The 10,324-nt window shown below is 46.1% G+C and overlaps 1 protein-coding gene across 1 annotated transcript; it reads right to left on the bottom strand.

Moving 5' to 3' along the window:
- Positions 1–7,229: 7,229 nt before the first annotated feature.
- Positions 7,230–9,471, bottom strand: H3-3b (H3.3 histone B). The gene is made up of 4 exons (XM_021176104.3): positions 9,328–9,471; positions 8,820–8,957; positions 8,551–8,704; positions 7,230–8,460 (listed from the first exon to the last, which is right to left on the bottom strand). The coding sequence occupies exons 2-4, from the start codon at positions 8,945–8,947 to the stop codon at positions 8,332–8,334; spliced, it is 411 nt and encodes a 136-aa protein (XP_021031763.1). The 5' UTR covers positions 8,948–8,957; positions 9,328–9,471; the 3' UTR covers positions 7,230–8,331.
- Positions 9,472–10,324: the final 853 nt, after the last annotated feature.

Below are 10,324 nucleotides of genomic sequence, written 5' to 3'. Positions count from 1 at the left end.
CTAACAGTCGGGCTGGTGAGATGGCTCAGTGGGTAAGAGCACCCGACTGCTCTTCCAAAGGTCCAGAGATCAAATCCCAGCAACCACATGGTGGCTCACAACCATCCGTAACGAGATCTGACTCCCTCTTCTGGTGTGTCTGAAGACAGCTACAGTGTACTTACATATAATCAATAAATAAATCTTTAAAAAAAAAAAAAAAGAAATCTAACAGTCCACAGTTCTGTTGAGCGGACCTTGGGTCACAGACTCAACCTGGCTGAACTTCAGCTGCTCCTTTCTGCAATAGGGCTGTGATTGTCTCTTTGCTGTGATTGGTTCTTTTATGTCTAAAGTGCCCAGCAGTGCACTTGATACTTGGGAGCTCGGAATAAGTGTTTGCTCTCGTTATCAGACTTCCATTAATTCAGCTGGCATTATTAGACTCTCCTTTGTGCAACTGGCCAGAAAGATAAAAGGCCTGGAGGCTCCACCATCTGGTTAGGAGGCAGACAGTCTCAAACCTGACCTCCTCTGATCTAATTAAACCCTATGCTTGCTGAGGAATGGGACTCTTAGTTTTTAGGCAGGATCACAATGTGTTGTTACCCAGGTTGGTCTAAAACTTTTTTTTTTAATTTATTTAACAGGGCTACAATACTGAGACCCTGACTCAAGCACACACACACACAGGCACACACACACATGTGCACACACACACATCTGGTGTGGTGGTAAACACCTAAATTCCAGCATTCAGAAGGCAGTGGCCAGTGGATCTTTGGGAGTTCAAGGCTAATTCAAGACAAGATCTCTCATCCTGGTAAACTTGGAATTCACTATGTAGACCAGACTGGTCTTGAGTCACGGAGAACTCACAGACATCTACCTGCTTCTGTCTCCCTAGTGCTGGGATTAAACACCATGTCTGTCCTTATTTTTATTTATTTTTTATTTTTTGTTTTAGTTGGCTGGGTTTGGTTTTAGGAGACAAGGTCCCTCTGTGTAGCCCTGGCTGTCCTAGAACCAGCTCCGTAGATCAGGTTGGCCTCAAACTCAAAGACCTGCCTGCCTCTTGTTTCCTAAAGGCTGGGATTAAAGGTATGTGCCACCTCGGCCTGGTTGGCTTTGAACTTCCCAATCTTCCTGACAGGGCTTCCAAAACGCTCAGATTACAGACAAATGCTCCATGGGAGTTGAGTGAAAACTTGCCTTCATATGCGCACATAGCTGAGTACCTGCTCTCCATTCAATAGCATTGTTTGGAGCAGGTTATGAAGTTAGGAGATGGAGTTGGCCAGAGAAAATATGTCACTGAGAGTGGCCTTGAAAGTATAGAGTTGCCAGGCAGTGGTGGTGCACGCCTTTAATCCCAGCACTTGGGAGGCAGGAGGCAGAGGCTGCTAAGGATTACTTGCCCAGACTAACACAGGTGGACAGCCAGGGCTACACAGAGAAACCCTGTCTCAAAAAAAAAAAAAAAAAAAAAAAGTATATAGTCAAGCATGGCCTAGGGGTGCATGCCTTTAATCCCAGCCCTGGAGACAAGAAGCAGTCAGATCTCTGAGTTCAAGGCCAGCCTGGGTTACAGAAGGAGTTCAAGGTCAGCCAGGGCTACAGAGAAACCCTGTCCCAAAAACAAAAAACAAACAAACAAAAACAAAAACCAAGACTGTGGCATGCCTTTAATCTGAGTTATACCAATCAATCTGAGTTTGAGACCAGCCTGGCCTACGAGGTGAGTTTCCAGGCTGAACAAGCTTATATAGAGGGGCCCTACTCCCTTTTAGATTCTGTCTTGTTAAGGAAATGTGTTCAGAAGGAAGTGTGCTTTGACCTTTGACTCTCCCTCCTGTTTCCTTGGCAGATGTCACAATACTGTAGGAAGGTAGCATCTTAATTTGGATACTGCATCTCCAAGGTCTGCCTCCACTCTGCTGGCCAAGAAACAGACATCAGCACAGCTAAGGGGTGAGGTCATACAGAACCATTTGTCACCAAAGCATGCAGCGCAGAACGGGACTACCTAGAGGCTGCTAAGGATTACTTGCCCAGACTAAGACAGGCACTCCAAAGATGCCTCTTCTGAACAAAATGTGCATCTCTTAGGCCTCCCTTTTCTTTTCTTTTTTTTTTTTTTATTTTGGTTTTTCGAGACAGGGTTTCTCTGTGTAGTCCTGGCTGTCCTGGAACTCACTCTGTAGACCAGGCTGGCCTTGAACTCAGAAATCTGCCTGCCTCTGCCTCCTAAGTGCTGGGATTAAAGGCGTGTGCCACCACGCCTGACTAGGCCTCCCTTTTCTTTTCTTTTCTTTTCTTTTCTTTTCTTTTCTTTTCTTTTCTTTTCTTTTCTTTTCTTTTCTTTTCTTTAATTTTCTTTTCTTTTTTCTTTTCTTTTTTCTTTTTTCTCTTTTCTCTTTTCTTTCTTTTTCTTTCTTTCTTTCTTTCTTTCTTTCTTTCTTTCTTTCTTTCTTTCTTTCTTTCTCTCTCTCTCTTTCTTTCTTTCTTTCTTTCTTTCTTTCTTTCTTTCTTTCTTTCTTTCTTTTTTTGACACAGGGTTTCTCTGTGGCTGTTGGCTGTCCTGGAACTCACTTTGTAGACCAGGCTGGCCTCAAACTCAGAAATCCACCTGCCTCTGCCTCTGCCTCCCAAGTGCTGGGATAAAGGCGTGCACCACCACCACCAGGCAGACTACTCTTTCAGAGGTCCTGAGTTCAGTTCCCAGCAATTACATGGTTACTCACAATCATCTGTAATGGGATCCAATGCTCTATTTATTTATTTTAAGATTTTTTGGCTGAAGTGAGCAGGGCCAGAGAGAGAAGAAAAAATCTCTGAAGACAGCTACAGTGCACTTATATATAAATAAATACTTAAAAAAAAAAAGATTTTGGGCCAGGCAATGGTGGCACACACCTTCAATACCAGCACTTGGGAGACAGAGGCAGGCAGATTTCTGAGTTCGAGGCCAGCCTGGTCTACAGAGTGAGTTCCAGGACAGCCAAGTCTACTCAGAAAAACCCTGTCTTGGAAAAAAATTTTTTTTATAAATGATGAGTACACTGTAGCTGTCTTCAGACACACCAGAAGAGAGCATCAGATCCCATTAGAGATGATTGTGAGCCACCATGTGGTTGCTGGGAATTGAACTCAGGACCTCTGGAAGAGCAGTCAGTGCTCTTAACCTCTGAGCCATCTCTCCAGCCCCTCTTCCCACCCCTACCCCCCGTTTTTTTGTCTTTTTTTGAGACATGGTTTCTCTGCCATCCTGGTCTCATGAATACTGTAGGCTGCTGCAGTCTTTGCTCTGCCTACAAAATGGCCAAGATGCAAAGGCTAGTCTCCCCTCGGTGGAGAACAAGAGGCCCCAGTGCCCACGGGACGGACGCCCCACATCTGGAAGAGATCAGTAAAGCCAGGAGGCGGTTCTTTACACCAGTGAGATCCGTCGTTGCCTCCTGTCCCACCATTGTACCCTTTCCAGATCATCCGAGATCTACCTCCTCCAGCAGCCCGGCCTCACCGAAGCGTTCTCCTCTTGCTTCTCCCATATTATCTATCTGCAGAGCCAGAGCCGCCTAGCTTTCTCTGTGGGGAAGAGAAATGACGGGTGGCGGAAATGCTACTTTGAGGTGTGTCTGGGCTAAGACTGGCCACTGCTCTAAGTGGCACAGTGCTAGAGTGAGAATAATGGATAACCTGGGGCACATCACATGAAGTTCTGGCTCTTTGTGGAGCAGTGCTGGTACTTTGTGGGCCAGTCAGCAGGACCTTGACTGGAGGGACAGCGCCATCTTCTGACCCTTTATCAGACATTCCCACAACACTCACTGAGGCTGCAGCTTTCACATTCCCCAGACCTACTGAATGGAGAAAGAACCAACCACCAGGTCCAGAATGCTCATAACAGCCTCAACTGCTTGGGCAGTGCTGGTAGGTACACACACACACACACACACACACACACACACACACACACACAGAGCCAGACAGTGGTGGTGCTGCACACCTTTAATCTCAGCAGCAGCAGGCAAATATTTGAGTTTAAGGCCAGTCTGTTCATAGAGTGAGTTTCAGGACAACCAGGGCTACACAGAGAAACCCTATCTTTTTTTAAAAAACAAAACAAAAACACTCGGAAAAAAACCCAAAACCCAAAAAAACTATACAGAGAAATCTTATCTCAAAAAAAAAAAACCCTAAAAAATAAAAATAAAAACAAGCAAAACAAAACAAAAACAGGATCTTTTTGTTTGTTTGTTTGTTTGTTTGTTTGTTTGTTTGTTTTTCGAGACAGGGTTTCTCTGTGTAGCCCTGGCTGTCCTGGAACTCACTTTGTAGACCAGGCTGGCCTCGAACTCAGAAATCCGCCTGCCTCTGCCTCCTGAGTGCTGGGATTAAAGGCGTGTGCCACCACCACCTGGCCACTTTTTAAAAAAGATATATTTATTTCATGTATTTAAGTGCATTGTCGCTGTCTTCAGATACACCAGAAGAGGGCATCAGATCTCATTACAGATGATTGTGAGCCACTGTGTGGTTGCTGGGAATTGAACTCAGGACCTCTGGAAGAGCAGTCAGTGGTCTTAATCACTGAGCCATCTCTCCAGCACTCCCTCCCCTTCTAAAAAGATTTATTTTTTTATTTATATGAGCACACTGTAGCTGTCTTCAGACACACCAGAAGAGGGCATCAGATCCCATTTACAGGTGGTTGAGAGCCACCATGTGGTTGCTGGGAATTGAACTCTGGACCTTCTCTTCAGCCCAAAACCCTGTCTTGAACTGGAAACAAACAAACAAAAATCCAGCCTCAGTTTTCTCCACACTGCTACAGATTTGGGTTGTCTTTTTCTCCTAACTTTGCCCGTGGGACAGTAGCTGTAATTGTTTATGCCGAAATGTGGACCAGAAGTCAGGCCGTGCAGATGGAGTAGCCCATGGGGAGGACATCTCCTTAAGGAAGGGACCCAGTGAAAGTTTAACCACCACTGGAATGAAGGCAGGAGGGAAGCAATGAAGACCCTAGCAAGGTGCAGAAAGAAGTGAACTGTTTCATTTAGTGAGGTGGCAACTCTCACCCCAAGGGCTCATGACGAGGGTTAAAGACAGAGTAACCAAAGTGGATACTCTAGGCTCTTATGCCCAGCTGCAGAAAGGCTGGAATCAGCCCTGCTCAGTGGAAGGTTAAATCTCCAGTGAAGCAAACACGGAAGGGCCAGACCATGGGTTCCTTTCTTGTCTAATTAGCAGCTATGTCCTGCTATGTTCCTCCTTCTGCCCCTCTACCTGGTTCCAGATCTTCAGGCTCAAGTCTGGATGCCTGCCACCAGGCAAAAATGTGTTTTCAAGGCATCTAGGAAGTGAAGAGGCAGACAGCTGGCTAAGGACATGGTTTGCTCTTCACTGGCCATTCCTGGACGTGTCCTGCCTCTGGTACCTCACTTCTTGGCCAGCCACCAGTTTGAGTGACTGAGGACAAGAGTGGAGTCAAGCAAACCTTGACCGGATGGCCTAGCTTGTGCACCTTTGGAAGGCAACATCTGCACTCTAAAGCGGTAGGCCAGAAACCAGGCTCACCCAGTCTTCCTCTCCGTCTCTCATCAGTTACTGGTAGACACTGAGACCACATTCCTAGTTAAGATTTAAAGGATGGGCTGGAGAGCTGGCTCAGCGGTTAAAACACTGACTGCTCTTCCAGAGGTCCTGAGTTCAATTCCCAGAAACCACATGGTGGCTCACAACCATCTGTAATGGGCATCTGATGCCATCTCCTGCTATGTTTTATTTATGAAATAAATGTTTGTGGGACCAGAAAAAAAAATAAATAAAAGAGCACTGATTGCTCGTCTTAAGGTCCTGAGTTTAATTACTAGTAATCACATGGCGCCACCACTGCAGGCTTCAGTCCACCTCTTTACTGAAAGTGCTCCCTACCCGCTGAATCAAAGGCAAACTTCTCCTAGCTCTGTAACTCAGAGGTAGAGTGCTTACCTAACAAGCCAGAGGGGGGAAGGGGGGCTCGACCACTGTACACACAGGCACAAAGCTTCCCTCAGCACTTTGTGAGGGAAAAAAAAAAATCTCAACTTTCCCTTTCATTAGATCCCAGTCCAAGGACAACTGTCTAGGACCAAAGATAACCATGGTTAGGCCCTGTCTAAGCCCAAGTTGCAGTTTAGTTACCTTCGGACTTTCCAATAACCAACATGCTCCAAGCCAGAGACTTGGTTACTATAGGTAGCAACTCAAGCCAGTCCCTCAGGGCTGCCTCAGACTTTATTCAGCCCAACATAAAACAATGTGGTCAGAACTGTTTTCATTGTACTAGACTACTGCCCCTTCTAATTAATACCATGGCCATTGAGGTACAATACTTATCCAGAGGGACCTAAAGTTCTAGGTGTGGCAGTACACACCTTGTAATCTCCTTAGGAGACTGAGAAGGGCAAGGCCAGTCTGGGGTACACGCAAACTCTTACACTTCTTTAGCTACAAAAGCTTCACTAGAATGCCTTGCTGAATAGACTCGGGCCCATGTTTATATTTATGCACACTAGCACTCCTTAGCAATGTGGCTTATCAATGAGTCACCAAATATACAGAGAAGTAGGAAGTCTCATAGTTAGAAGGGGCTCAACTATTATTCAACTATATGTAAGTATGTAAAGAAAAAAAAAAAATCCACTGATTGGTTAGAGGCAGATAGATCTTGAGTTTGAAGCCAACCTGCTGCTCTACAGTGGGAGTTGCAGCCAAGGCTACAGAGAAACTGTCTCCCCAGGAAAAATATTCCAAACCTACTACTTTATTTGTAAGACCTACTACAAAGATCCAAAGACCCAAAGACAGCAAACTAAAATTTCAAATCTTTTTTTTTTTTTGTAGCCTTGGCTGTCCTGGAACTCACTTTGTAGACCAGGCTGGCCTCGAACTCAGAAATCCGCCTGCCTCTGCCTCCCGAGTGCTGGGATTAAAGGCATGCGCCACCACACCCGGCTTAAATTTCAAATATTCTAACACCATGGGAACAAACATGTAGTTATTAAGCCCACCCACGTACCACAAACATGGATTTTGTCACTCATGAATTGTGCCTGCAAATCCTTGCAGTTTAGTGTATTGGATGCTCATATGCTTTCTGTAGTTACTTAATTTAGCCTTTTCTACCAAGCCAATAGCTGAAACTGGGAATCTTGATTCCAGATGTATTAAAAGCTTTCAATATTCAATTTAGGTTTGACACTTAGTTGAATAAACAAGTTTATTTGTAAATTTAGTCAACATACATAATTGACCTAAAAACTTCAATAGGATACTTTTAAAAACCACTTGAAGGCCATCTCTATAAAAGGGATTTTGCCAGTATAGTAACCAGGTGTAACCTAACCCATCTTCATTGGCAGAGGTCCAAGAAGTTGAAGCTGTGTTCTTACTCCCATGTTTAGAAACATGGAAAAACAAACCTTGTACAGTTTTCCCCTTAAAGATTAAAAAGAAACGAAACCGAACTCAATCTAGGCCTAAGACCAAACACAATGAAAAGCTGCACTAACTAGATTAGTAATAGATGATGCTGGTGTGAAAAGCTTGTTATTTTACTCTAGAGCCCTTATAAATAAAATCCCCGTTAGTGTTGTGTTACCAGCCAGAGGGTCAGGGGTTAGTGAACATGTGGTAGAATGAGGACTTATGCAAGGTTTAATACGCATAGCATTTTTCTACTGTTAAAAAACAAATGCAGTCTAGTCAGGAAATACCAACTGGACTAAATTACACACACCTTAATGACAAGACTCCCCACCACTTGTGAATGTAAAACATTTAATTTAAAAATGTTGAACACTACAATATATAAAATAGCTATTATAAATGCACATAGTGTATTCTATAGCTGCCAGGTTTACTTTTTTTTTTAAAGGAAACTGTTACACTGTGGCTAAAACTTGTATCTTCAACCTTTGAAAAAGCCCACATTCTATCACAGTGATGTATGGTTAAACACTTGGATCAAGTCATAACCAGTTTTATTGCAAAAGGACCCTGTACACATTTATCAATTCTAGTACCTTAATAGCTACCCAACAAGTCATTAACATACAGAAACATGCATCATGAAAAGCAAGAAGTATCACCCATCCCTCTGCGTATTAGCAACTTGTCACTCCTGAGCCACAGTGCTCATCACTGAGGTCTGTGAACAGTCACTCTTCCCATTCATCCTGAGTGAAAGATGGAATGACTTAAGTACAAATGCAACATATTATAAACAATTTCTTACAAAAAAAGTCACAAATTAAACCAAAGTATTTTACAGAATTTACTACAAAATGCCATAAAAACCGCCTCAACTTAAGCTCTCTCCCCCCGTATCCGGCGAGCCAACTGGATGTCTTTGGGCATGATGGTGACTCTCTTGGCGTGGATGGCACACAGATTGGTATCTTCAAACAACCCCACCAGGTACGCTTCGCTAGCCTCCTGTTGAGAACAAGAACCACAGCATTAACACTCCTACTGGAGCAATCAAGCCGCCGCCCCCCAGTGCCACCAAGCCTTTTGTCCCTTTACCTGAAGGGCACCGATGGCTGCACTTTGAAACCTCAAGTCGGTTTTGAAATCCTGGGCGATCTCCCTCACCAATCTCTGGAATGGCAGCTTCCGGATGAGCAGCTCAGTCGATTTCTGGTAACGGCGGATCTCTCTCAGAGCCACGGTTCCTGGCCTGCAGTCACCAGGAGGAGGAAGGCGTCAACGGCCGGGGAGAAGGGGGAGAGCGCCCGCCGGGCCGCCCGCCCCACAGCCGGCGGCCAAGTCATTGTTCCCAGCCCTCTGCCTACCTGTAGCGGTGAGGCTTCTTCACCCCGCCGGTAGAGGGCGCGCTTTTCCGAGCCGCCTTGGTGGCCAGCTGTTTGCGGGGGGCTTTCCCACCGGTGGACTTCCTAGCGGTCTGCTTGGTTCGGGCCATCTTCTTTCACCTGCGGGACAAGCGACGTTCAAGGCCAGGTCACCGGGCTCCGGCTGCCAGGCGCCCCTCCTCGCCGCAGCAGATGGCGGCCGCCTCCTCCTCCTCCTCCCCCTCCCCTAATGACTCAGGCTGCGCCGGGCTGCGGCCTCCCCCGGGAGGGGGAGCGCGGGGAGGAGCAACTTCCCGCTCCACGGGCGGCCGGAAACACCGCGGCGGGACCTGTGAGTCACCACCGAGAAGCAGGCAGGACCGAGGTGGCGGAAGCCGACCGAACTCGACCTCCCGGGCTGCCTCACCGACCCGACCGTCGGCTGCCAGCGACGGCGGTCCTAAAAGCCACGGAGGCTCCGCTCCGGCCGCCGGCAGAGCCGCGAACTCACCCAAAGCCGAGTCTGGGGCCCTTGCTGAGACCGAGGCGGCGCTGGAAGCGCTCGAACAAGAGCCGCAATCGCCGAGCAGAACGAGCAGATGCTCCACCAACGAACGACCAAACCGCTCTGCGCTCCAAACCCCCCGACGCCTCCATATTTATAGAGACGCTGCACGCTGCGTCAGTGCGTCACAGATCCCTGATTTGCATACACCAACGACTTTTTCGATTGGCGGGAGCTTTCGCCGACGCGTTGACATCTCCCGACACAAAGGCCGTACTTCGGGGCCGTTTCCTGATTGGCCGGTGTTTAGGCCACTGATTGGCTGTTAAAATTGCTTCAGGATTGGATGGATGCAAAGAGGAATAGACGAATCAGAGTTTAGCACTAGGGAGCTCTTCTGATTGGATAAAATGGAGCTATGTTTGGATCCTTCTCTTGGTTCCAAAGCTCTACAATAGAAAGTCAATGCAAATGAATTGCACTAGTCTCCTGGAATTTAAGAAAGTCGGGTCCGCAAGAGTCTACGACTTTTTTGCATCAAGAGACCATTTTAGAGAGATTTTGCATAAATATAATAATAGTAATTATTACTATTATTTTAATGTAGGATGAAATTATTCCCTGAATAATGTACTTTCTGTAATTTGGATCGTTTAATACAGTGTGAGAAATGCAATCTAGTCAGTCATGTTACAGCATATAGTGTTTTGTGCACTGTAAATGCATACACATTCTAAAGCATAAAGCAATTGTATGGTGGGGAAGGGTAATAGACACAAAGAATCAAAATTCAAAAAAATTATTTCCGAGTTGGGTGGTGCTGCAGGCCTTTAATCTCAGCTTTTAGGAAGCTCAGAGGCAAGCAGATTTCTGTGAACATGAGGCCAGCTCGATCCACACGGGGTTGGGGAGTGGGGTGGTGGTTCCAGGCCAAGCCGACCTACCTACAGAGATCTTGTCTTTTATAAATCCTGGGTTTTTTTTTTTTCTCCAGGACTCCATA

This window comes from Mus caroli, unplaced genomic scaffold (assembly GCF_978045245.1).
Source record: "Mus caroli unplaced genomic scaffold, Mus_caroli_1 scaffold_13, whole genome shotgun sequence".
NCBI classification, from domain to species: domain Eukaryota; kingdom Metazoa; phylum Chordata; class Mammalia; order Rodentia; family Muridae; genus Mus; species Mus caroli.
This window is presented reverse-complemented; position numbering and strand designations above follow the sequence as displayed.

What these genes read in the sequence shown, in the direction of transcription:
- H3-3b (XM_021176104.3), bottom strand. Translation starts at nt 8,947, where the DNA reads ATGGCCCGAACCAAGCAGACCGCTAGGAAGTCCACCGGTGGGAAAGCC. An exon ending in AAGAAGCCTCACCGCTACAG is followed by an intron (nt 8,705 to 8,819) that starts GTAGGCAGAGGG and finishes TGGTGACTGCAG; the next exon opens with GCCAGGAACCGTGGCTCTGA. An exon ending in CAGCCATCGGTGCCCTTCAG is followed by an intron (nt 8,461 to 8,550) that starts GTAAAGGGACAA and finishes TGTTCTCAACAG; the next exon opens with GAGGCTAGCGAAGCGTACCT.